General features: G+C 39.3%; 1 protein-coding gene across 22 annotated transcripts in view; it reads left to right on the top strand.

Moving 5' to 3' along the window:
- LOC135416490 (poly(rC)-binding protein 3-like) overlaps positions 1-27880 on the top strand; it is a 503073-nt gene that overhangs the window by 417255 nt on the left and 57938 nt on the right. For all 22 annotated transcript variants that reach the window (XM_064659821.1, XM_064659812.1, XM_064659844.1 and 19 more), the window contains one exon: positions 23166-23316. In XM_064659821.1, coding sequence (XP_064515891.1) covers positions 23239-23316 — 78 coding nt within the window. In that variant the 5' untranslated portion in view covers positions 23166-23238. The remainder of the gene's footprint in view (positions 1-23165; positions 23317-27880) is intronic.

Below are 27880 nucleotides of genomic sequence, written 5' to 3'. Positions count from 1 at the left end.
AGCTCAGGTCTTGATTTCAATCCATCTACAAAAATCACATTAGCAAAATAGTCGGAATAAGATGGTTGCACAAAGACGTGCCACGATACTTGCATAGAAATGGGATGGTAAAGTTTCCTTCTGGGTCTTTGATAGGAAAAGCAGAAAACTTGCTGGTAGTAGTTGTTGTTCCTTGCCGCACACTTCAATATGAGCATCTTCTTTATTCATTCTAGGAGCTTCTAAACTAATCTGATTACTCTTGTGTGGTTCTTCCTGCAAGACAAAAATGAGGTTAAATCCATTCCAGGTGAGCCAGGAGAATTCAGTTAATAACACTGAGCCATTTACACTGCAGTGCCAGCAGATCACTAAAATAAATTCAACTGGCTTGGCATGCCTTTGGCAGGACATCTGCTGCTGAATTTCACCTGGTAACATCTGGGCCCAAGTGCTTTTCTAAAACGGGGAAAAAAATTGTCATAGAGACATAGTGTCTGCCTTTCTACTGCATTAAAATTCACCATAAGCATTTTGTGTACCATTTTTCTAAGGATGAGGAGGTGGTAATTTTAACAGTAAGGCTTACACTTTATCTTCTTTCTGGGGATCTCAAAACATTTTTGAAATGTGAAAGAACATTTTCATTCAGTGATCAAAATGTGTTTGCAATAAAGCTTTCATTTTCTTAGAATGTTATAATTAATATATAAGAAGACACAATAAATACTTTTTTCTTTTCTTGGCTTTTCAGTCTGTATTGAGCATTTACCTGTCACGGCTTACTGGAAAACAATATATGCTGCTCTTTTCAAAAGAAAAAGATCACACCTGTGATTTGATGTGTAAATTGTTGAAGAAAATTTGCAGGTTAATTTAGCTTCCCCATTTGACACATCTTTCCAATTTGGTTAACTAAGAACACTGCAGCTCCTAAGACTGATAAAGGCAGCGGTAGTAAGAAATGACCGCTCCTCTTGTTTTGCTAACACAAAGGCAGTTGCACTGCACATTGTTGAGACGTTCAGCTCCGCAAACATGTCGCTCCTTGTATGGGGAGAGTGTGATTGAGAAACAGCAAGGAATTAACAGACAGATACCAAGTTGTCACCTCGTCCATTGGAAAGAGCATAAAATTTTAACCTAGCCAACTGGAAATGGGCAAAATGACTAGGGAAAAACTAAAACATCTGATTCTTCAGTGCCATCCATTCTGTATAGCCAAGTATGGTTACACAAGCATTTTCTCAGCCAGCAAAGCTAGTTTAATAAAGCACTGTTCCTGCACTGTTTTCACCCACTTCTGTGTTGTGCCAGATGATTATTTACGGGGTTGTGCTATAAACCAGATCCACATTTTGGATTTATTTTTTTGGTTTGGTTTGGCTTTCAAGTCAAATCAATTTAATACAATTTTCTTCAGTGTATGGTTGCATCAGCATGACTGAGGGGATAGAGGACTGCAGGAAAGAAGCAAATATATAGAAAGAAGGATGAGGACTTCTTAAACTGCATTTGTCATCACATAAAATGTTTTCTGTATCTCCACTTTCATTTTTACAGGGTAAAGGTGTCCAGTGCCGCTGTTCTGTTGTGACAGCACCTTCTTAGGAGCTTTGTAATGTAAGAAAGGTGAATTGTCAGAAATAGCGTTATCTGCCGCTACCCAAATAGTTTGCAGAAACAAAGCAGTTTCAACAGGTTACCAAAGGGGGCTGCTGAGGATGTGAAAGTAATAGCATGTGTACTGGAGATAAGGATGTGCAATGTGCACGTGCGCTTGCCTGCTGTGGTAGCAGGAGCTTTGGAGCCTGAGCTGTAAGTGGCTTGGGGTCACTCACAGTTTTTAAATATATATGTACATGGACAGAGGGAGAATTTTTGATTAATTTGAAATTATTTTTATTCCATATGCATGGAAATTTTAATTCGGCTTCATGGCCACGTTTAAAGACCTTTCAGAGTTTAGAAGGGCTAGTTACATTATGCATAAAACCAGAGTCAGAAACTAGCAATCTCTAAACAAACTTTTGTTAGAAAGTTAGAAACTTTTTATTTGGATCTAACAATGCCTTTTGAAGGTACTTATAAACCAGGTTGTATTAAATTAAGTAATACTATTTTGTAATATTAATTTGAGCCAGATTGGCCTATGGAATAAACCAAGTTTGGCGCACGCACAACCGTCCTTGAATACCAAATGTATGTTGTCCACTCAATTTGTTATTCACCACAAACAGTTCAGGATAAACATGTAGGTAGATAAATCAAACCCAGTATCCCTGAGAATGGCAAAGGCACTTACAAAAACTTTATTTTCTTTACAGATAATTTACCAGCAGGATAAAAACATGGTATTTGTCAAACTGCTTTCAAGGAGTGGTTGAACTAGGTCCGGTGTTCATAGTGATCACTTAACTGCCACAGAACCTCAAGATTTTGGATTTAATCTCCTTCAGTGCCAGTATGTGATAAATTGTAACGCTGTCACAAAAAGCGTGCACTCATAAAGCACCTTAAAGCCGGGACATGTACCAAAATAAATGGATTAGCTTTTTACATACCAGGAACAAAAGGGACACAGAATCCTCTAAATTAAATCTATTTGAAAGGCAAACCAAAATGAAGCCAGCAGCTTTAATCTAGTAAAGATGTAAATGGCTCTCACCTTGCAAAGTTCAAGGTAATGTTACCAGCATGAGGATAAGGCCCAGTCCTGTATACCTTCAGTCACTTAAGCAGTCCCAATGGAAATAAGGATACCTACTGTGTTTACAGTTTGGACTGCCAAGTGAGAATGTTATAGGTTGTATATAATCTCCAAGCATTGTAAACTACTTCTGGTAGATACATGATTTTGGCCATATATTGGCCTGGAAGGTTGCATCAGCAGAACTTTAGCATCCAAAAGTTGCGTATTCCTGTCCCTCAATAGCCCATGCTGGCAGAAACTTGTTGATCTAGTTAGCCCTTACTAGAAGGCAGACATGCTCTCACAGCTAAGCCTACATTTAGAACTAGACGTTGTTTCCATTTGCTTTGGTCCTGTGTAGCTGTGGCCCCTTGCTCTGAGCTAGGTAAGTCCCCAAATAGTCCATGGGATGTTACTGTCTTCAGTGGCTGCAGAATTTGGTGCACCATTTTTGGCAGTGAGAACATATAAGTTTGTGAGTCTTGAGGCTGCAGTCATAGGAGGTATAGGTCTAAATAGCAAGGCTGGGCTTGGCCAGAATTCCTGTAGGATCTGGAAGACAGCTGCAGTGTAGGAAATGGCATGAGTAGATGGATTGACTTCAGCTGCACCTGAGACCTTGGACTCAGTTTCTGTATACTCTGGCAGCACCCACCAGAGGAAATACTGGACACAGGGACTTTCACCCATCTGAACCTGGACTTCAGGGTACCTGCCATTGTCTGTAGTGTGCGTGATGTCAGTGTAGGGCTTCATGCCTGTCTTTTGTCGTTGCTAGTGTTTGCACTCCAGCCACCCTTCCATACCTGTGTCTCATTACTCATGCTGAGCTGCTCCTCTGTGGAGTGAAAGGACAGGGGACAGTAGGGTGTCCCTCTTCCACATGGAGGCAGAAGTCCTCCTTCCTTTCATAGTCCAGAGAAGTGCATTTGCGTTCAAGCAAGGGAGAGAATGGGCTGAGGAAAGGGAGTTTTCCCTGAAAGCTTGGGAGAGAGTCTGGTCAGTGGGTTCCCATTTTGGTATTCTACCAGCTACATGATATCTGCTAGCTGCCACTTCATCCAGCAAAGACCTCTCCCTGGAAAGAGCCATTGTTATTCTAATACATGCTGCAAGCGTATTTTGTGAGAAAAATTGGAAAGTGGGATTTGGAATGTTCTTCATGCAAAAAAATAAGACTCTTTGTTTAAAATTAAAAAGAAAGGAGGAATAGAACAACTCAGTTTTCCATGAAAAAGATGTTTTCATGATAGTCTTCCAAGTAGTCTGTCACTTACTTAGGGATTTTTGGGAGAGACCACAAAGATGCCTTTTGTAGTAGGCTGTGTACAAACTTACTTCCAGCCAAACCTACATGTCTCAAAGTTACAACCCTCTGTTTTGCTAGAATATGTGAGTCATTTTATCCTCCACTACATGGATTCTTAATTTTTTTTTGTATTTCTGAAAGAAATTTCTTGGCCACAAATAAGAAACTCTGGTCTGATGACTCTGGTGGCCAAATTAATAACTCCGTACCTTGTTTTCTGAAAGAGTGCAGCTGTTACTATATTCAGTCTACACTTAAGTCAAGCCAGGTTATGTTAATAGTCCATCAGTAAGGAGGTGGTAAGACCCCACTGAGTTTTACATTATGTATTTCCAAAAGGTGGATGGCAAAAGAGTCATTTTCAGAAGTGCTGGGATATCAGCAGCTGGGGAGTGGTTTGAGGGGGTGGGCGGGGGAAGAGAACATGTAAGCTGGCACTATTCCTCTACAGCAGCTTCTGTGCCTCTGTGATTCAGGAAATAGAAAGACTTGCATTATGTATTTGCACAACCTGAAAGGTACTGCTGATGTATTTAGTCATCTTTGCATTTCTCTTTTGTTGTTCTGTTATTATTTTTGCTATTACTATTAAGAGTACAGTAACATTTCAGTACTGTGGTTATCTTGGTTATCTGTATTCCTGGAAGAGCTAGCTTTCACTGTTTTTCAATTGCTGAAATGTCTGGGAATGGATGATATTTGACATATTGTTAGGTAACAGAAATGGGACTTTGCTGAAATACCTTGCTGAAATTCAGAATATTTTTATTTGAGTCTCTAGAACTAACCAGCAGAGACCTGATGCAGGGAGGAAGGCTTAAAGTGAGGAGAGGCACTATCAGCTTGCCCAAGGCTTGGGGAATGTCACCAAGATGTCCCTTTATAACCCATACACACCTCTCATAAAAAACATGATGCCTTAGGTTTTATGTAGCATTTGAAACTTCATCTTTGAAGAAGTACTCTGGGAGGCAGTGTTGTGGTTTTGGAGGTTTGGGAGGTTTTTGTTCAGCTAGCCATAATAACAAACTACCTGTGTAATTCTTTTCTAAGGTCCTAATGTTTCAACAGAATTTATGCTTCTCAGACTTTAGAACAAAAAAATTCCAAAACAAACCACAAAATTATTAGGTTTGACATTTTCAGACAGTCTACATCTTTTTTCCTCAATTTTGTCATTAATCAAATCTGTTTCAATGAGAAACCGTGAAGCACAGCCATTTGGAGGCTGATGCAAAAGCCCAGGAAATCCTTCAGAGTGGTTCACCACCATTTCTGTTTAGAACACAGGGAAATCGAGGGAAACAAAGGGCCACAATTAACACACCAGGTATGTCTAATACTTCCTTTTTCCTAAAATGCCTTCTCTTTCACACTCTTAGCTCACAAGCATCCACCATTAACATTTTATAATCAACAGGTTGCTGTAGAAACAGTAAAGGAGTGATTCTCTGTAGAAGTCATCCACCAAGGGTTGTGCTGTTCTCCTTTACGTGTTTTTTAGATGACTGACATGCTCCTTAAAGGTCTAGTTTGTGCCCAGAAGAGCCCTACCTGTGACTTTTCGCTCCCCATTCACCTGTGCTCACAGATCAGAGAAACTGGATCATTAATTTTACATATCCACAGAAGTTGTCCTGCCCTGCTTTTTTTTTTGATGCTGCAATTTAGGGGTTAGAAAGCATGGACTTAATATTTTATTTGTACTTCTTTCATGCCAGAAAGGCAAGACCAGCGTACCCCTTTTGGGAAAGGCTTTTCCTTCTGTGAGGTGCTGAGAATTCATGTCTCAGCTCCAAAGGAGACTCAGAATAACCTGGGGCATGTCTGTAGCCTGTGAACAATTCAAACTGACATTTGCATTGCCAAGAACAATACATAATCTGACATTTGTGTATAGAATGACTGTGTGATAAAACAATGGTTGCTGCTGCATTTTATGTGATCAAAATATTATCTCTGAGCACTGGATGAGCATTGGGGCTGATGCAGGCAGTTTTATGTGGAATGAATAGATATATATATATATGTATATGTGTATTGCATGGCTGATCTCTCAATTATCTTGATTTTATATTACAGTACAGGCTGGGAAAACTAGGTAGTGTGACTGAATGCTGTTGCAAAGACAGAGCTTCCGCTTTATGGAAGCAATTGAAGACAAAGGAGATCCTGCTCATGAGCTCAATATTAAACAGGCTTGAGACTGTTGCAGTCTGGGAAAATCGTGATTTGGTTTTGGAGTAACACTGACTAGTTCCTCTGGCAGTGTTTTGTTGTCATTTCCCAATTTATAGAAAATACATCAATCCCATTACCACTGCACATTGGTTTTATAAGTACGTGTGTGGACATGAAGGTGCACACTGCTGTGTGTTTCACATACTAAACAGCAGCTAATTAAGTAGAGACCAGTGAAGCCTCCCACATAGATCATTTTCCTTTTGTATCTTATCACTTCTCCTGTTGAGTTGAAGGACAGCGACAGACAGAAACTAGGTCTGCCCATTGCAAACAGAGTCCATTTTCATTTCAGCCACTTTTAATTGATTTCACTTCAAGGATGTATATGTAAATTGAAGATGAAAATCAATTACATAGCTGAGAAATGGAGCATCAGAAAGCAAAGTTAGTTTCCTTAAGTGCTGCAAGAAAATGGTTAATTTGTCTGGAGCATGTCAAGGGGTAAGGGGTAAGGAACAGTTAATATGTTATAGTGCTTTGGTGCTGTACATTGAGCAGGTTGGCTCTTCTGATGTAGCATGGGATGTAACCAGTTGACTCCAGACAGTCTTGGACAGCCTCTGTGGGTAGTTGCTGGGAGATAACTGTCCTATAATTACAATCTTAATTTTTAAGATAGAATGACTGCAGTCAATATTTTGTTTCATGGTAGCAAGGTTTGGTGGCATGGTGGTTTGGCTGCTGCTGTGCCCACAATGGGCAGGCTCCAGGATCCTCCACTCAGGAGGCATCTCTATTGTTTTTACTGACACACAGGTTTTACTTTTGGAGGGAGCTACTCCCTGTTACCAGTGTAGCCTTTATAGCATCTTCAAAAAACATTTCTGTGCCTTGCCTAAGACAGGGTTGGTGGGTAAAAGGCAGGTTGTACTTCTGAATTTCTCTTGCTGATGGAGTTTGGTGGAAATGTCTTGGACAGAGCATGAACTGTTCTTCCTGCTGCTTCCTGAGATGTGTCTTCAGTGCTTTGGATGAGCCAGTGGTGACAGGAGGAGGAGAGCTCTTCCCCAGTGAGGACTGCTGACTGTGTGACAAGACCCAAACCAATTTCCACTGAATTTCCACTCTTTCCAAGCTGGTTTTTCAACTTTCCTCAAAACACAAGTTTGACTTCTTAAAAAATTGCTTTTAAGAGGACAGACACATTATCCTCACACTGCCTGTCTCAAGTATTTATGAGTCAAGTGTGATCATACCTATACCCGGACTTCAGTCAGGACTTTGAACTCTGTGCCAGAGCACCCACCCTCGTGCTTTTTTCAACTTTTATGCTTACTTCATTGTTAATATTGATCATGGCTGATGCAATCCCAGACTCTTAGCACCAGTTTGACTGGTCTCTTCCCTCTTGTCAGTCATTCGATCTCCACTGACTCTTTGCTCTCTATGCTCCCTTAGAAAAAAAAAACCAGCCAAGTTAGCTGGCTGCTGTGTTCTCTGCTTTTTGCATCATGGGGCACCATCTTCCCTCCACAAGTGATGGCAGAAGTACCCTTCTCTGACTCAGTGCCACATTTTCACCCTTTCTCCTTTGTCTTCTCCACATGTCAGCTCCACATGGCCCTCTGCTCCCTTGGCGTCAGGGTGCAGCTCCCACTCTTTTCTCATTCAGCCTTCCTTCTCTGCGTCCTGCTGGCAGGAGAGTCTGTCCGACACTGGGTTAGTTGTTTACCGAAGTACATACCCAACCTCTGAACATCCGAGCAGGTGCTAGCACCAGCATCCAAACTGGCATCAGCACAGGCAACAAGGTTACAATTGTATTGTTAAGTAACCTGAGTAAAGAGGCACTTGCCCCATGCTGCCCTGTCCTGGCTTGACCCTGACCTTATAAACTGCTTTTATTACCAGTGCTTAAAGGATTGCATTGCTTTCTATCTCTTCAGAAGCTACCAGTGGTTTGAAAGCTTCATCCCAAGTTCATGTGACTAAGCTAAGGTAAACATCTGTATGTTCAAACAGTTATCCTGTCTTTAGGGACCCTTTTTATGAAACAGAAATGCCGAGCCATGTCTGACCAGCAGTACAGCACAGACATCTACTCATTGTCCAATAGTGGTCACTAGCTGGTACTTCATAGGCAAACCTATTTTCACATTGGCTGTTAAACAGTAAATTCCTACAAATTCTTTAGGGAGAATTTCTAGTTAAGCATGATGGCTTTTGTTCTTTGGTAATACTGGCAAGACGACAAAGCCTTGTCAGATTGTAATAACCTCTGTGTGTCTTATGCTGTGTACAGTTTACTTCAGAACTCTAGAAAAACAATAAATAATTTCTTTGCCATTGGCCCTGCACAACTGCTGTGTTGCAGCCCAAGCTTGTGAGGTGGAAAATGAGAGGAGGAAGTAAATTTGCCTAATTTAAAAAGAAAAAATAAAAAAAGAAACAAAATAATTGTTAATAATCTCTGTTAATAGGATTTTCACAGCGTGCTCTACCACTGGAGTGTATTACTCTTCAGGGCAGCTTCCCTATCTGATTTAGCCAAATAGAAACCTTCTGTGAATAGCTGGTATCTTCTATCAAATCTTCACCTTGCCTTCAGACATCAGAGAGATATTGGTGGGGGTTGGTTAGAAACAAGGGGAGAGAACCTTGTTCTCCAGGGTTTCAAATAATTCATCAGCAAAATACGCTGATGACTCTTTTCCTTTTTGCTTGCTGTGAATTTTTGTTTTGGTCTGTTTCCTTCCAAAAGTCTGAGTTGTTTACTTTGGGGATTATGTCTTTCATGAAAATAACCAGGCTTCCAAATGCAGTCTGTCAAGATTGCCAAGTTACTAGATACACAGGTTGCCAGTGGAGTTTTGCTTCTCGTATTGCCTGTAAGTAGATCAGCAATGTGGGAGCTTTGATTTTTTTTCATGTCCTCAGCTCACCTGCCATATTTTGCTGAGGAAAGGTGAGGCAGTGCAATACAGAAGAAGTGGAATTTTTTGGTTTTCCCTTTTGTGACTTTCTGGTAGGGACAACAGTAAAGTGCATGGGCACCTCTTAAGAGCATGTTACATGCCCTAGATGGATGAAATCCCAGAAGCAAGCTGGGATCTTGACTGGGACAAGAGTCATTCTGGTCATATGGGAAAGGAAAGCCCAAGTGTTTGTTACAGTTAGTTAAGGCTACTCAACCATGGGAATCAGGCTATTACAGAATTGTTTGGGTCCAGCTATTGTGCATTTCCATGGTACCTATTACTTCTGGGGACAATGATTTTTCTTCATTGTTTTTCTGAGAACTGTAAGGCCTCCTTTGGGGTTGTTTTTAAGTAATTCTTAGTAAAATATATGTGTTCAAAGCAGCTCATTTCTGACGTGCTTGCTAAAGCAATATAGCCCAGAAGACCAGCAAATAATACAGAATAAATCTCCAAAAAGAAAGGAGCAGCATGACGGGCAAGATTTTAAACTCTCAAAAGTAAGACCATGTTAGGGATTGTTCTGCTTGTTATCCTTATGGTCTGCTCCCTCCAGTGCTTTGAATTTTAGTGGCCCTGGTCCTTAAAGCCATGTTGTCTGCTTCTGTTGCTGGAGCTGCCTCCCTGCAGCACTTTCTTAGGGAGACAGTGGATGTTTCTTGACAAATATCTGTTCATCTTCTGAAAAAAATAAGCAAAAAGAACTAAAGAACGAAACAAAACACAGCCAACAGCTGTGATCTGTTAGAGAATATTTCTTTAAATGCTTATAATGGTTTGTGTGTTAACAAACCCGTCCATAACACAAAAGTAAACACGAGTCGACAATGGTGGTTTTCACTGTACTGAATAAAAGCTCATGCAGGCAGGGGCATGTTACAGAGGCCTTGCACTTGGCCATCTGATACACAGGTGACCCAGTTCATGACTGGTAGTATGTGGGAAGTTATCCACCAGAGTGACTGCTAAACTGTGCTATGGCACTCTGCAACAGGTGTTGACTGTAGCTGCCTTTGGAAAGATGTCAGGTCAGGCTGGAGCCTGGGTTTAACTCATTTATTATAAGGACTTTTGTCAACTGCTACGGATCATTTCAGACTGCTTTGTAATTCTCAATGGATGAGGTTGCAAATGTAATTCCTGAAAATTATATTAAACTGATCAAGCACAACATGAAGCTTTGGCTAGAATGTCTTATGTATTGCGGCTATGAACTCCTCCTAAACGTTAAACAGAACTGACTTAGTGACTCATCTTTCCATGTATCATATCATCCATCAGATAACAGCATTTTCAGAAGTACAGGAAAAGGAGAGATTATTTTGATGTCTTCTAGGGCATGCAGCATAGATTTGCTTTCTCTTTTCCCTCTGTCTCTTCCCTGTCTCCATCTCTGTCTCTGTGTCTCTCGCTTTTCCAATTTGTGTGGATTAAACAAGTCTCTGATTATTCTTTATGCCACTGCAAATAAAGTCATTTTCAGAAACAGATGTCGAAAGAGCCCAGTGAAATAATCCTGGAGGCAGATGCAGTCTTCCATAAGCTGCCAAGTGCATGGTGCAATCAAAGTGATGAAACAAAATGGAACAGGCTGCAGAAAAAGTAATTAAATTATAGTTCCATTGTAGAAGCACATTTTAAAATTACTGAGATTCAGAGCCCATAATGCTGGTATTATAGTTGAAAGAATACTTGCCATGGGTCATGAGCATTTTTTTTTTAACAGTTATTAATCATGCTTGACTGGAAAGACATGTGTAACCTACAACAAGCAGTGGCTGTAGTTGTGCCAAAGGAAGCTTTTGTTCCCTGAAGAGAATTGTATCAAAGGCCAGTGTGTCCTATTATTACGTGTGCAATAGCAACGTGCAGAATCTGAAACGGGCTTTTCAGATTTCAATACAGGGCACTGGAGGGGAAAAAAGAAAACAAGTATTGTATCTTTTTGAATACTATATGACCTCCTTTTCCTCTTACCAAGTTAACTTACTTATTGACTAAATAATAGTAAAAAAAATTCTAAAACGTCCCTCTCCTCCCTAACTTTAGTAAAAATAATGCCAAGACTCTGGTAAAAATGGAAAAGAGACAGAAAATGTCCAAAGTCTTGGAGACTGGAGATTAGAGACCTCATCAGTTCATGTGGCTCTGTTTGCTTTCCATTACAAAGTGAGTCTATAGAAGATAGACTGGACAGTGGCTAAAATTCACCTCCATCTTTCTGTCATTTTTAACTGATAGGTGTTTTCCACTCTTCTCTCATAAACTCCTACTTTTTCTTTTTCCACTTCTTCAGGGAAGGGGGAGGGGGAGTTGGGGTTCTTTTTGTTTTGGTTTGCTAGGGTTATGGAGTGTCCAGATACAAATATGAAATAGGAGATGGTTATGTGAACATAATTGTTTTCTCTTTCCCCGCTTCAAAGTGTAAGTTTTCAACCTTTATTTTGTAACTTTATGTCATCCCCAGGCCTTTTGTATCATCGGAGCCTTCCAGATTTGACTAATTTTTAAGAACTGGGTTTCCCTAGCTGTTGTATTTGTGTTGTAAATATATTACTTGTGTTGTAGATTTATTGTCACTTTCTTTTCACTGTGTTACTTTTTGGGTTATTATCTTTCTGCTCCTATTTGAGCTCTTTTCTTTTTTTAACATCTGCAGTCCTTCCAAATGACTGTCTTTAATGTGTTGCTAATACCCTCTTCTAGTTATTGATGTAGATACTACCAAAACTTTAGTAATGCTTTTTTTTAATTTTGGGGGGTTTAAAATTTATTTAGTAGTAGCCTATTCCTCAGCACATCTTTGGAGTCTCTGCAGTAAGTCAGTAATTACCTTCTCTTGATCTTTACTTTTTTCTTTTAAATGAACGAATGGACTACTTTGTGGTCCCAAGACAAAGGTGGGAAGCTAAGGGCAGAGTCAAATCATTCTCATTAGCAGAGATCCCGTCTTGTTTTCATAAAGAACATAGAGGACCGAAGTACACATCCAGTTATGTCCATGAAACTCTGTTAAAGGTAGTGGGATTGTGTATGAGTCACAAAGCTACTGGACCAGTGTGTGTGGGGGGGGAAATCGAATATTTGTCCTGTGTCTGCTTAAAGCACCTTTTGTTGGGAGTTTCTCTGAATATGGGAGCTTTTTCAGCAATTGTGTTAGTTGACTTTCAGAGTCCTCTCCTCCCACTTTGCTCTCTTGCAATTATCACTATGAGAGGAGGCTACCACATGGCGTGGCTGGCTGTGAGCTGCTGAGCTGAGTGCCATCAGTGCCACATCTACACCTCCTTTAAATACCTCCAGGGATGGTGACTCAGCTGCTTCCGTGAATAGCCTGTTCCAATGCTTGACAACCCTTTTGGTGGAGAAATTTTTTCTGATATCCAATTTAAACCTCCCCTGGTGCAACTTAAGGCCATTTCATCTTGTCCTATTTGGTTCATACCAGAACTTTTCTGTCGAACTGTGACCTTGTGCCTCTAGTTTGTGTCTCAGTGAAACTTGTGTGAACCTGACGCATTTGACATCCCTGTATGGAAAGGGACTAAGTTTAGACAGAAGGACAAATACTTCATGAAACACTGTTTCAGCTGAGTTACTGGGTGAAGCAAATGAGTGTTTATTCAAAAATAGGCTCCTTCCATTCTAAAGGTTGCAGAGAAATAACAAATGGATGGCTTTAGTACTGTTTTTTTCCCAGTGCTAGAGCAAGATATAGTGACTGTCTTTGCAACTAGCACTTTGAAGTCACTAATAAATAAACTGTTTGATTTTTTTCCTTTTTTTTTTTAATACTTCATCAATTAGACTGGCTTTTGAGTTTTAAAGAGTATCCTGGTTTAAATCAGTGACAAAAATATTGATTTAAGTGGCTTAAATCTTGGCACGTGTTTGGCTCTTTACTCTGAGTATTGATGGACGATAAAAGAGTCATTTATTGTGGGCTGGTTGTTGGTTTTTTTGATTGGGGTTTTTTTGTTAAATCTTATTTCAGATGAGGCCCTGGAACTTACTGGGTTTTTTTATTCACTGCACAGTCCTGGGTTTCACAGTAAAATCGGTATAATGCTGTATGTTTTGACTAACCACCGGTGACTGAGAACTTAAATATTCAGTTTGTGACTTTTGAAGGCAACAAATCCTGGCAGGACATGGCAATGTTGCTTCTTGTTTCCCTTTTATGCCCATGAATGATGGAAGTCTTTGCAGTGCTTAGCCATATTTGCAGCTGTTACAGCTGTGCTGCTGTTGGACCAGTTTCTCAGACAATTCCCAATCCATCCTTGCCTCAAGGAAGCATAAGTGTTGTGTCCCAGGAGGGAGCCCATGACTTACATTCCAGAGGCTGGTACCAATCCCTTTGTGACAGAAGGATGGGAGCTCATCCTCTTCCCTTCATTAGATGCTGTATGAATTTTCCTTTCTTTAAATAAGTATTTATTTTATTCATCTAGGAAACGTGAAAGGATTTTCAAATCACAGCCTTGTAAATAACATAATTAAGGTGATGACAAAAGTGATATTTTTCTTGTTTGTGTCAGAGATTCAATTAATAGATAATATTTTTCTGTTTAATAAGGTGAAATATATTATTATTATTAACCTCTTTTCCCTAAACTACAACCATGTTTGTGGTTTGAATGAAATAACTGACCCATGTTTATCAAACTAAATATGTCTAGAAAGCCTTTAATTTACAAATAGGTTGGACAAAGAAATATTCTAGGGCAGATATCATTTCAACACTGATGAAATTATAAAAACCTAAAGATATTTAAATATCTGTTTGTTCTGTGCCCATTCAGAACATACTTGATGGGTTAATATTTCCAATTAAGAAGCTTCCATATTTCTTGGACTATTCTACTGCTATGAGGAATTTTTTCCTTTGATCAATAAGAAACTTATCTGTACTCCTGTATGTACTGACAAAGAAAATTACAAATCTCTATGTCTGTGAGACTGTTTTTACTAAAGATAAAAATCTCATTTTTAAAATCAATCTATTCTTAATATTTGCTCATTAGATTATACCCCGGCAATCTTTTATCCTTAGCCACATATGTCATATAAAAAAATATACCTTACTTACTTCCTAGCATTTAACCATATTGTATGCACATATGCATTCTGTAATGAAATGTGTCTTTTCATACTTGTATGTAAATCTAGTTCACTTACAATATCTTGGAAACAGACCATATGAATAATTTCTCTGTTCTCTCAGAGATTTTAAAAAATGGAAAAAGTAACATTTTTTAGGCTTGACTTTCCTTTGGTGCCAAGTGGATTTATTTTTAAATCAACAAGCAAAGTTATTGCTTTATTTGTTTTAAACTGTATTAAGGTAAATGTACAATTTAAATGCTGTTTAAAAATAAAACCATTTAATTGAGGAAATGTGAAAGTCATGCGTTTGACTTTAGTGGGCAGAGATAATTTAACAGGTATAACAGATGTTTACAATGTTTAGGTTAGAATGTAGGGTTTTTCCAGGAACAAGTGTGGACCAAAAATCTGTTTTTATACAGTAGGCCATTCTTGTAAACAGCTCTGTGCTGGACAGACCACTGTGCTACTGGTGGTGGTGGTGGTGGTCTGCTCAATTCTTCCCCCACCTTCCCTGTGGGGGTTATCTCACACCATATGGAATGATTAATTCAAGTTTGTTGGAGTACCTGTTTCTTAGTCGAACATAAGCAAGTAAGGCCAAATTTCTTTTTGAAACAAGCAACATAAAAAATCCCAGGGGTTTGAGAAACATGGTACCTTGCTTGAGGATTTTGGAGCCAGAGGATGAAGTGGCAGGTAAAGCTGATTTTGTGCTCAAAGCTATGATTAGAGCTTTAGATTCTTTGGTAAATAACTGGTCTACCATATGCATACATTCTCTTCCCTTATATTGCAAACTGACAGGTTCATGATGAAGCTTACTGTTAATTTCATTGCTGCCATTAGGAAAGGAAAGATAGCCACTTTCTGCTCTGTCTGTCCTGAACTCGTCATCGAATCCTCCTGGAGATTATGTCTGCGGAGTAATTTATAGTGGGCTGCCACAATTTCTTATTAGTGGAAGCATTTCTGTTTCATTAGTCTAGCATGGCAGCTTCTATCTGCAGGAGCTTTTATCTGCCTGGCTTTTTCACATATGCAGAAGTGTTAGTTGGCTACTGGATCTGTACGGAGTATCGACATGCACACTGCACTGCTTGTTTTTCAGTTCATGGTGAATTCTAAAGATGCTCTCTGCATTCCTGCCAAGGTAATTCTTTCTGAAATAATTACAGAAAGGAGAAAAAAAAAAAAAGAAAGATGGAAGATACCTTTGGCAAAATAATCACTGTTTTTTCCATAGGCTGGAAATGACTTACTTCGCTCAGATCCCAGATCTGTTTGGCATTTGCTAAATGCCATGATACAGTTTTTCTAAATTTCCTGATACTTGATTTCCAGGCATCTAATAGCATTTATTAGCTGTTTGACATGTGATGTTTTCTGAAGGGATGACTTTCTTTATTTTTGCAGTGTGTAGCTGTCTATTCACACACAGAATAATATTTTGACATTAATTTATGTTAAATAAACAATTTGTCATTGAGTGTTGATAGTAGGAAATAGTTTCATGAACAACAAGACAATAGCCTTTATTGTGCTTCTGTAATTTTTATTCCTGTAATAAATTCACAATACCATATTGTTTAGTCAGAAGGCTTTACAAAAAGCTTTATAACTAGAAGAATTAATAAATAGGTTGCTGTTTGCTTCCTTCGATAAATCAAAAAGGAAACAACCAGTGCCATTGGCTGAAGCGTATGCTTTTTGATTAGCATGAGGAGAAGTGGTCCACTGAAAGAATGGGACTCATATACATCAAGTTCAGCAGCTAAACATTCATGAGTTGAGAATAGAAAAAATAAGTCTCTAATCTTTTGCTATTCTCTTCAAAGATTATTCGACATCTAGTGATCTTCAGCAAATGAGACATCAGTTGTATGGAGTGAGGGCATTTCTTGTTTTAGGGAGAACACAAGACAACTTCTTCTATAGATAGGATAGGTTCTTCCTCTGGCTAAATACCATTAAACATATCTGTCAAGGAAAAACCAGTGCCGCTTCACAAATTTCGTAAAATTACATTCAAACGACTGGAGTCTTGCCAGTTTTTATACTTGCTTTTGCCTTTAAAAGTTGTTCATTTTTTCATTATGTTCTTTCCATGTCAATTTTACATCTTTGGCAAACCTCCTACTTCTGACTCTCTTTAGTAACACAGATAAAGACATCTTTACAATAATTAGTAAAATAAGCACATGACTTGCTAAGCTGTGGAACTGCGTTTTGTTGGGAGCTGTTAACTAGTGGAATAACATGTTGCTTTTTAATCTCCTTTGACTTTTGAGCTAATATTTTACCACTTAAAAAAAAAAAAACAAACAACCCATATGTATTTTTATATGTGTTGGTGTACTCAGTTGCTGCTCTCTGTGCTCCATGTTCAGCTTACTATCCTATTAGTTGTTATTTAGATCTATTTGAGCATAGGATTTATGAATTTCCTGAAACCTTCTCTCTAGTGTTTCTTTAAATTTAGTTCTTGAGCTATTCCTGTATCTTATCTTTTTCCCGTTTTTCCAACTGACACACACACACACACACAGGCTTTGTTGTGGTAACACAAAGAATTAATTTTCTCATTTCTGGATTTTTGGATCCCTACCAATGATCAAACTACTTAGAATGGGTCATGATACGACATTTTAAGGGAACCAGGTTCTGCAGATCTTGTTCACTTCATGAAAGAGTTAGAGATTAGCATTAAATCTATTCTGGGGATATAAATTATAAGGATGTGAATAAAATGTATAATCTCATTCCTTTCTGTACAGTCCTCTCTAGTAATTTGGGAGATGGAACTGGTGAAGTAGAAGGGTTCATGCTGCACCTGCTTCTTTAGCTATTTCTCATTAATCAGGTTCTCCTGGTAAGGCTTCTGTATAAAATGAGAGTGCTCCAAAGCCTGATTTCTCCTTTTGCAAATAGCTATTATTGGGAGATAAATCCTTTGAAGAGTTGTCATTGTTATATTACTGTTTGATTATTGTAGGCTACCTGTGAGCTTTTTGTTCTTGGTAACCTCACAACAGTGTGGTTTAGTAACACTAGATTTCTTCATCCTTCAGTTAACACAGAAACTGAAGTGTGGGTTTAGCAAATATGCAGTCGTCCTCTATTGTTTCAGATGAGACCATAAATACCAGCTGATCATTATCCCTTTTCATGCTCTCTGAGAAAGAGATTTTTGAAACAAAATAATACAACTGGATCTGAGCTGGTTTTGCTTTGGATTTCACTTAGTTGTGATTGTTGGATTTTTTTTAACTTTTGCCAATGTTTTTCTGTATCATAACCCTGTTTAGTCCTTTGACATCCAGAGATGTTGCTTTCAAGTGAAAAATCATAAATAATAACTGCTTGGCTTATCAAAGAACTTGAAAGCCAAGCAGTTATTTCTTCATTTGATAGCACGAACTTTTCCATGGCAGACAACTTATTTTTAATTTTAAGCCTTACATATATGGCCGAATGTGTTGATTTCTGTTGATAATATCGTCATTTCTTGTCCTGTAGTAATTTTCCTGTGTTCCTGTATTCCCTCCAGTTTAAATGAAAGATTAAAATCATGTGAATAGCATAAATCTGCCTCCGAAGAACTGTGCTCTGCTGAAAGCACAGGCCCTTTCTTCTCATCTCGATCCCTGGCAATGTGTTTCTTCCAATTCCTGGGAGGTCTCCCACCACCCAGAGGCTTCTGATTAAGAACACTTAGCTACAGCCTTTTCATGACTTCCTGTGTTTCAGTTTTCTCTGTTCTTTTCTATCCACTCTTCCTATCTTTTTTCTTTTTTTTTTTCTTTTGGTAATAACTTTTTTTTAAGAGTTCTTGCTAAAACTCTGAACTATTTCTTCATAACACCAGTGTGTTACTGTCCAACTTCCAATTCTTCATAACTCCTGATAATTCTCTTTGTTCATCTTCAGGTTACTCTGATCTTGTCTTAGTCTCCTTATTCATCCCATCTATTCCTGCCCCCGTGCTATGGCTTGATATTTGCCTAGCTACCCCTCCTTTGGTGTGTTTCCACATATTGTGAAAATGACAAATTTACTGTGAGAATGTTCTTATGTTTCCTTTATAGAAGTTATCTTTTTCTAAACCTACATATACATGGAAACCATATGACTGAGTTTAAATGTCCTCATTTAAATTAGACGTGACTTCTCCTGAATGTCAGTCACTATACTTTCCCCATTCTTTTATCTTTTTTATTTTTTTTCTTCCAGTGGAACAACTGGTTTTTTTTCTTTCGAATTTCATCTGTAGATTCTTTCTTGCTTTCTACATAATGGCATTTTTCAGTTGGTGGCGATGAAGCATCATAATTAGGTTCAAGCGGTTTTGAGGCCCAAGCACAGGGAATGCTGTGCTGGGTGCTCCGACCAGTTTCATTTTTCCCAACAGGCTCAGATTTAACAACTGTATAATCAAGGTTTCAGATAACGGAGCAGGCTTCCTCCTTTATGTTTCCAGGTGATTCTTACTTCCACATTGATTTTTCTCACATTATTCCCTGTATGAGCTATCGGAAGCTTCATTTCTCTCTTACTCCCTGCCTTTCTCCTTCTCTCCTCTTTGCATCTCTTTGCTTTCCAGCACACCTCTGTGACTGTGCAGCTTCATCCCATATCACCCTGTACACATTCTCTCTCCCTCCTCCCTCCCATCCCTCTGGATCATCCAGATGATTAACTTTCTTGGCAGATTCACGGATGTCACGTAATTTATTTGGACTTTAAACTCAGAGATCAATTGCCTGATGTCTGCCTTGGTACTATGTTGATTTTATTCATCATTGGCATCCTTGCCTGCTGCTTTCTTATCCTGTGTGCCTGAAGTGGTCACCTTAGAGATTTAAAACACACATATATTTTTTAAGCACTGTGCTACCATATTCTCTGCAATGGTCTCTTTGTTTTCTTGGAAGGGATTGATAGGCTTGAGGGGTAGGAAGAAAGGAGGTCATGAGGTTGATTTTCCATGTCTCAGGCTTCAGGCAGCCATCTCACACTACCCCCTTAGCCACATGGATTCCTACCTTCCATGTGTGAGCATGTGTGTGGGATGTGACACTGCCCTTCAGTTGTATAGTTCATTTTGTAGCTTTTATCAATTCACTGAAATCCCTAAGGAACTGAGTTGGTTTTTGTAGTAGTCTGATGAACATGTGGCTTATATGCTTATTGTTTTATTCGCCCAATCTACCAACAATTGTAGAAAAGCCGTGTTAGAAAATTGCACGTAATGAATAGTGAGCATATAGGACATGCGGTTTTGTGCCAGCTTGGGATAGCTGATACTAAAAATGTGTAGAAACACATACTTACAGATAAAAGGCATTTGCATAAGACTACATGCCCATTTTATTGGAGTTTTTAAAAGGTTGTGGTTTGTTTTTTTTAAATGCATTTGCATGTCTTTTTCTACCTGAAGAAAAATGTTCACCTTTTACATGATAAACAGCAGTGAAAATGTCCACAGGACAGTGTAAAAGCCCCACAGGAAGCAAAGATTTGCAGTTTGCTGGGAACCGTCTGATGTGGGCATGATAAGTTTTGCTTGTCACCTGGAACTTCAGAACCCCAGATCTTGGATTTTGTCCATTCTGGTCCAGAGTCCCAAGGTCAGAAAGATTATGTTGTCCAGCTGTCCTCCTGTCACTACCAGCTCTCTGCTGAAGGCAGGCTAAAATGCATATACCCTCATTCTTAAAATTTAGCCATGCCAGTGACTGTATCTGTCTGCACGATGCTCTCTGCTCACCTGTGGAGTCCTCTGGCATTCATGAAAAGTGTGACATACTGATTTTTTTTCAGTCTAAGACTCAGCTCTCCCAGCCTTATGTATTTAGCCTTCTTTTTGCTTGCAGAGAGACACATGTAAGCCAGGAACGTAGTAAATTGTACAAAATACTGATTTTGCAAAGGAGAGGGAAATTATTTTACTGATTAGATATTAACAATGAGCATTTATATTACAGAAGTAGGTTTATAAATACACAGATGTATTGCTGTCTGGTAGGAGGCTTTGTGGAAGAAAACCATTCCCTTCCCTGTGCCATGATCTGACATCTGCATGCACACAGAGATCTAGATCAGCACATTTGCGATGTTGTCTGCAGAAAATTTTGCTTTAATTAGTTAAAAATAATGAAGTACAACAATGCATTTTGTTTTAATCTGTCTTTAAAACTGAAATACCCAGGTAGTTAACAGTGCTATATGTTTCCTTTATAAAAGCGTAAATGTTTTATCCAGAATATTTGCACTCTCAGGATGACTGAGGCAGATGTAAATGACCTGGCATAGTAAGTCTTCTCTCTTCATGGTATCTGTACAGGTTTCACATATTTCCTTATCATGTGAGACTGCCTTTTTGAATTAATTCCTTTTGTATCTCACACAGCTGCCTAACTCCTTGCAGGCACACACACTCTCAACCCTCCCCCAGACATCTGTTCTGTTTCTTAGTACCAGGTGCCAGAGTTTAAGCTTGTTTGGGGGAGGGACAGTAACAAAAACCTTTAAAAATTAGGTAGCAGTGATATTTTTAATTATATTTGTGATGGAATTTCATTTTTAACCTCTGGCTGTCAGCAAAGAGCCGGTTGAGTAGCGTGAGACCATTCCCTTTCTTAGTCTGGAAACAACCACAGTCATCTACTCTGCTCCTCGCTCTCAACTTGTTGGAAGGGACTGTTATGGTCATCCAGTTGCAGGCTTTCCTCTGAGTCGTGGTCTAACCTTAGAGAAGCAGAATACAGCCTGATATCTTTCTCTGCCATTCCCTACCATCTGCCTCATTTTCCTCTCACCCTCTTGCGCGCATAATGCATCAGAGAAACATGGCCAGGCTGCTTCTGTTTTCTGCCTTCTCATGCAGCCACCTGTCTGCTCGTCTCCCTTTTCTCCATCAGGATAGGGAATATGTAATGTAAGCAATAAGCCTAGAAATGTGGCATAAATGGATTTATATCAGTGTCTACAGGCTGGGTGATGGATCATGTGGTATTAAATACACTGAGTCCACATTGGGTAAGGGAAAATCAGGAAGGAGGAAAGAGGAGTTTAAGTTGCTCTTTCTTCTCACCTCTCCCCAGGCACGTCAGCTACTTACTCTTCTAGTCACTGAAGGCACAGAAATTCTTTGTGGTCCTTAGTACTCCTACAGAGGTTTGAGAGAAAACTCTGCATCTTCCAATGTACTTCCCACCGGCAAAAATGTCAGGAGTGGTTTGGCCACTCACAGGCTCAGGCTGAAGTGAGAAGCTTCAGCAATCAGATGAGTGACTTTCTGGAATGGTCTTAAGATAGTACTCACAGGGCAAAACATGTAATGAGAGCAAATTTAAGGCAGATGGAGCGGAGCACTTTTTTCCACACTAATAATGAACGTGCGAGACCAGAACTTTTGCAGACCAGATGTATGGATTCAAGAAGGCATTAGACAGATTCCTGGAAGAGTGGTCTGCCAATGGCTTCTGAAAATGTGGATCTGGATGCAGTCTCCCAGAATACCATGACTGCTGGCAGCTCAGCAAGTCCATCAGGAATGACTCCATACATGTTTCTTGTGCTCTTTCTTTAAACATTGCTGTTGATTGCTCTCACACATAACATGTTCAACTAAGGTGGGCTTCACTTCAGTCTAGTAAAGCGCATAGTGGCTCTTAAGATGGAGCTTAATCAATGGATGAAACAGTCTGCATGATAGTTCCTCCAGTCTTTTTAGGGGAATGATCCCATAGGTCCTTCCGATAGTTTTGTCCCATGCCTGAGCAATCTCCACAAGGGTACAATAGCCTGCCACCTTAATGAAACACTGCTGTACACTCTGAAACACAAAATGGTTGTCCCTAGGAGTGCTCATTAGCCAGTGCCCGAGCATGGCAATTTTTTGGGAAGCTCGAAAATGCAAAGCTAATGTGGTTGTTAGAGAGGATGGGTAACAAAAGGGATGGTTACTGAGAGGCACGGTCTGTTTAAGGGTTTTATGCTCTATGAGTTAAGTCTGAAAAGGACAAACTGAATAAGGAGTCGCTAAGCCTTTTCTACTGTGGAATTTGCCTGCCCTTGATAATATTCCTTCCTGCCCCCATTTTTGTTTGTACTGATAAATTTCCTTGCATTAATAAACTCATAATGCATCTTGTTTATCCCTTCAAAGCCAGCCCTTGCAGCTTTCATTAGCATTTTAGGATATTTATGGCTTTGTAGATGACTGAAAATCTGCAATTTGTCATTAGGAATTAAGAAAAATCTTCCTTCTACTGCAGGCTGAAGCTCAGCTTTGGCCTTTGAGGGACTGAGCCACCTCTGGGCCTCATAGACAAAAACAAAGTCAGACAGTGCCCAGATTTACAACAGCAAGTGGTTTTTAGTTATTCAGATGTCTTTGATAATGTGTCATCCGCTGTTGCTGGCAGGGATCAGTGTTTAGGCTCAGAATTAATTTCTCTCTAGCTGAAGAGAAAACAAAAATATCCCTTTTGCAAGAGCAAAAAGAGAGAGAGGTAGTAACAAGGAGAGAAATGAAAACCGCACAAGGCACATGTAAAAAATACATGCATGTATATATGTTTCTCATATACCCACTGCAAAGGTTAAAGTGCTGTTCACAAGAAGACGTCGTTTTTCACTCTGCTGTGCTCTGTACTTTCAACTTTGAAATACAGGAAGTTAAGAAAATTTTTTAAGGTTTCAGAAAGGAATTTATCTTGTAATTGGTGAAGGGCTAGAGTTGGATGGGGAGCGATAATAATCAAAGGAGCCTTTTCAACACTAAGCTGTAGTCCAGAAAATCAAAGGGAGGAATGTTAATTGGTTTGTACAACATGATATTCTCATTTCAGAGTAGCTTCAGCCACTCAATGGTACTTTTTTCTTTTTTTTCTATCTGTCTCTGTAGGTTGATTAAGTGAATAGAAAAAATAAAAAAGAAAAACGAAGCTACTTTCAAGTATTGAAGATACGAGGCCAGGATGAACACGAAGGACGGAAAAGTGTCTGAAGGAGGTCTCAATGTCACGCTTACCATACGCCTTCTCATGCATGGCAAGGTGAAGCATTTACTGTGTGTTGAGTGAGTTTGTGCAGTTACCATCAGAGCCTGAGAGTAACACTGACAGAGGGTCTGCTCCTCCTCCGACTTGAGTCAAAAGCACAATTGCCATGACCAAGAAATCACCCCCTGCCTTTCAAGGGATCCTGCTGAAGTTCACACTGCAGCCCAAGTTCATTGAAACAAACCCTGCCTGTAACAAACCCCTTTTGAGCAGATCCAGAGGCGAAAAAGGGGTTCTTTCACTGATAGTTAGACAAATTGGGCAGACCCTTGCACAAGGCTGACTTGAATACAGCTTACCTTTCTCGTCATTTGCTGGGTTTTGCAGGGCTTTTTTTGAGATACCAGAACGTTGACTTGTGTGAAATAATTGCGACAGAGTTACTGTCTATTTCTGTTGAATGCAAATAGGATAGTTCTTCATTATTCTGATGTAACATGTTATTAGAGTGAACCCCCTGATACACCAAGCGTTTGTCCAGATCCCCTGTGGGTTTGTTTTGGAAGACTGAGTGTCATTTTGTTTCTGTCCAGCACAGCACTTAAGCATGCAGATAAGTGTGAAATCTGTGCCACAGAGAAAGTGTCAGTTCAGTATTGTCAGACTTAGCAGTCTGATCGCTGCTTATTTTACATTGCCAGATCACAAAATGGGCTTTTAATTAAAAAACACATTTCATAGGTTTGTTTGTAATATTTGCATCAGGCAACACCAGGCTTAGTGAATGAATGTTATATAAAGGAGGTGGTTTGGGTGCTTTCTTAACAGGGAACAGTGAACATATATATGTGTTAATCTGGAGATTAAATTTATATATATAAATCTAAAAAAGTATTTTTACTCCTAGAATTTAATTTTAAAATAAAATACTTTTACGTTTTAAAATAGTGGAGGTTTTTAACATATAACATGAACACACGTATGATTACTCATAGCACAAATTGGAGACTAAGGTATCTCCCTCTGTATTTTACTTATGGAGAAGTATGAGGGGGTACAGCTTAAGTTTGCAAATTAAAAACCTCGGAAATTAGGTTATGTCAGATCAAATTATGTTTTTTCTCAGAAATGATCTAACCATTTTGTTTGATTTTTTTCCCCTGAAATATTCAGCTTCAGGCAGGCATCTGGTGTGTAAATCTGCATCTTAAATAGGGATCTGTCAAACAAATTTAATAACACTCTCTCTCTTAGAAAACCCACCTAAAATCTGTACACGTATCTGCTCAAAATTAGGTCTTAGGGATTGATTCTACTGGGTTCTGGTCCCAGTCTATGAAAGCATTTGAACACATGCTTATCCCACTGGGTATAAGCAGCCCTACTGGTTGCAGTCAAATTCCCATGTGCTTAGTTGTGTTTTGTTTTTTGTTTTGTTTTGTTTTGTTTTTAACCACTATCTGACAGCTCTGCTTCTTTCAGAATCATGTGTAATTTTCAGGACGTTTTACTTAAACAGTGGGCTAGGATTATTAGTTTTTTTTAATCAGAAATTAAATCAGATAATGCTTGTTTTCTCTGCTAAACATCATTGATTGTGTGTGCAAACTCTTATAACAATAATGGATATTATGTGTCCAATCTTCTATGCATATGTAGCCCCAATCCATAAAAGCTACCAAGTTCAAATTTTGACTGGAACTATACCATGCATCCTAACTTAACAAGGCATGGTGGGTATACCACTAGCTCCACTATGCTCTAATCATGTATCCTGTTGTGCCTAAGTATTGCAAAGAGTACATTAAATCAGAATTTATTTTGGTGATAAAAGTCAGACCCTTATGGTTTCTTTGATGTAATTTCTATGATTTAGGAGTAATAATACAGAGGAATGAAGGATGTCTGAGTCAATATGAACTCAGTGTGAGAAGACACTCTGAAAGCTGTATGTGCCTCTGAAAAAGAAGAAACAAGTTTCTAGGCTCTTCCTCAAGATTTGTTGTGGTAATGATATAAGTGGAAATTGCTGATCTCTAATTAGTATTTCTAGACAAAACAATTAGCTGAGGCAGAGCTTGGTCTGTAAATAACTGGTCAAAGCTTGAGAGAGAAGAGGGGAAATAAAAGGTTTTTAAAAATAACAGTAGCAAACTGGATTCAGTTATTTTTGAATTAAGCTAATTTTAAAGTTACTTATTTATTGATGTCTTTCATGGAAATATGAGGATCTCTCTCCACTATCCTTAACTCTCTGTTTGTAAACCTTTATTACCAGTGTACCTTTGCATAGGGAAGTTCTATGTGTTTTGTGATATTTGCATTCATTTTGATTGAAAATCCATAACTTGTGCTTGGTTATCTCAGCTGTAAATCCTGCAGACTTAGGAAATTTTCAGTGTGTACTTTTAATGTGACTTGTGTAGAGGCATAATGTCAAGGATGGACATCTTAATTAGGCAATTAAGGTAAATTCTATACCTGCAGACAAAAAAATTACAATTTGTATGAATGGACAGACCTCTGCAAGATGGCAGGGAATTAAAAAGCAACAACAGCAAACAAAATAAGTAGCAAAAATAAAAGACATTAGTGTCTGGTGAAAGGAAAACAAATGGGAACAGTCCTGCAGTCTGGGAGAACCCAGGGCCGGTGCCTCCCCTGTGCAGATAGAACACAACTCATCAGCACCTTTGCTTTATCTTGCTTTGAGGGAAGAAGCAGCTGTAGGGCCAGCTGAGTTCCTGCATAGTTTTGTGCAGCCTCCGACTGAAAAGGCTGGGTGGGAGGACCAGCTGAGCTGCTCACCCACAGTGTAGCAAGGTTTGGGAGTAGCCAGCTGGCAACGAGGCAAGGCACAGCCATGATATTCTCAGAAAATGTGGTGTTAAGGAAGGGCAGCAATTGCTTTATCTATGGAAGTGGAAAAAGGGCTTGTGTGGGCCCTGCAGAAAGCTAACCACTGCAAGGTATAAAAGGGCAACCTCAGGGTAACCTCAGTGTTTCCAAGGTCTGATATAAAAGGTGTCCTGCTCAGCCAGGACTTCAGAGATTTTGTGATGATGTAAGCTGAAAGGCCTAGTTTCGTCTTGTACCATGTTAGATCAGTAAAAAAATTATGATAGTTTGACAGCCCTGAAGAGAAACCAGGAGCAGCACAAAACATTTGTAATACTTTCTTGCAGTGAATTAGAGGGCAGGTGTTAGGGAGGATACTACAAGGGCAGTGCTCAGGCATTCTTTGCATCTGCAGAGAAGCAACTGTCAGTGTTTGCAGGAATTATTAAAAGCAAGATTAGGAAAAACTTGTTAGGTGGATTTGTGAGGCTGTCTGGGCATGCTGCAGCATCCATCACTGAAGGTTTCTAAGGACAAGTTAGACAAAACTGAATTCATCCTGTAAAGCTGCCATGGCACTGCAGCCTTTTCTGCTCGAGACCTTTTTGACTGAGTTACCTGAATGGTGCTTCATAGAGGTCAGGAAGAGGAGAGCCTTTTGAAGCCTATGCAGAAGTTGGATATATAGAATATACTAAATAATGCAGATATGTGTTCTCATCTCTTATTAATGAGAAAGATGTACCCCATTTAGAAATAAAGCTGTTTAATGGATTTCGGTAGAGAAAAACAGAGAATATGGATTGGAGCTATTTACAATGCCTACTTCTGTATTTTCCATCTAATTCCTGCTGTTTCTTGAAGTAAAGTAAGTAAAACCTCTGTGTAGGACAGAGACATGAGTGGATATGGGTATTTTATTTTCTTTGTCTACTTCAAAAGTAGGCAGGATTGGAATATTGCAGGGATTGCAAGATTTCTGCTTCCAGCAAAGGCAGTATTTACCCAGATCAGATCAACATTTTTGAAGGACTTAAGGAAGACAAACTGCGTGTATGCTGTCAGAGCCCTCTGTATGGAGAGGCAGAGCTCAGACCCCAGAAGAACTGTCTTTTTCTTCCTTTTTAAATTTTTGTGAAAATAGAAATTCTTTTGGATCTCAGCATATATGGAGAGAGAGAGAGAGAGAGCGCTCCATATTTCTCTCTTACCATTCCTTGCTCGCCTTTTGCTGAATTTTCTATTCCCATGACTTGTGGCTGTCTTTTTAACTTGCTTACTGCCACAGGTAATGAGGTTGGAAGACTGTGGAAAATTGTAGCCTTGCCCACAGGTATCTGCCAACATACCTTAGTACTTGGCATCTGCAGTGCTCTTGTTCTGATTTTGGTCAGTTCATGCCCAGAAAGAAATAGCACCTACTTTGACTATACTGGATCATGATTACATGAATTTGGGCTGGTTGGGTTTTGTACGCAGTCAGTGTTAACAGACTGGTTAAGACCCTAGAGACTCACCATTAAAGGTTAATTTTAGATGTGGATGGTAAGCGATTGTGCTGGTAGAAAGATCTTAAATCTCAGGAAAGTAGCTTAATGGAGGTTTAAAAGCCAGGTCCATGAGGTGGAACCCGAGAAAATGTTCAAATGGGCCAGCATAGAAAGGCCAGCCGGGTCACAAATCCACTCCATCTGAGTCTCCATCTCATAGCAGTGGCACAGGAGTCTCTGCTTCTTCTCACCAGTACAAACCTGCAGAAGAAATAATGCATTGTTTCCGA

This window comes from Pseudopipra pipra, chromosome 1 (genome assembly GCF_036250125.1).
Source record: "Pseudopipra pipra isolate bDixPip1 chromosome 1, bDixPip1.hap1, whole genome shotgun sequence".
In the NCBI taxonomy this organism is placed as follows: domain Eukaryota; kingdom Metazoa; phylum Chordata; class Aves; order Passeriformes; family Pipridae; genus Pseudopipra; species Pseudopipra pipra.
The sequence above is the reverse complement of the archived record's forward strand: the minus strand, read 5'-3'. Positions and strand labels throughout refer to the sequence as shown.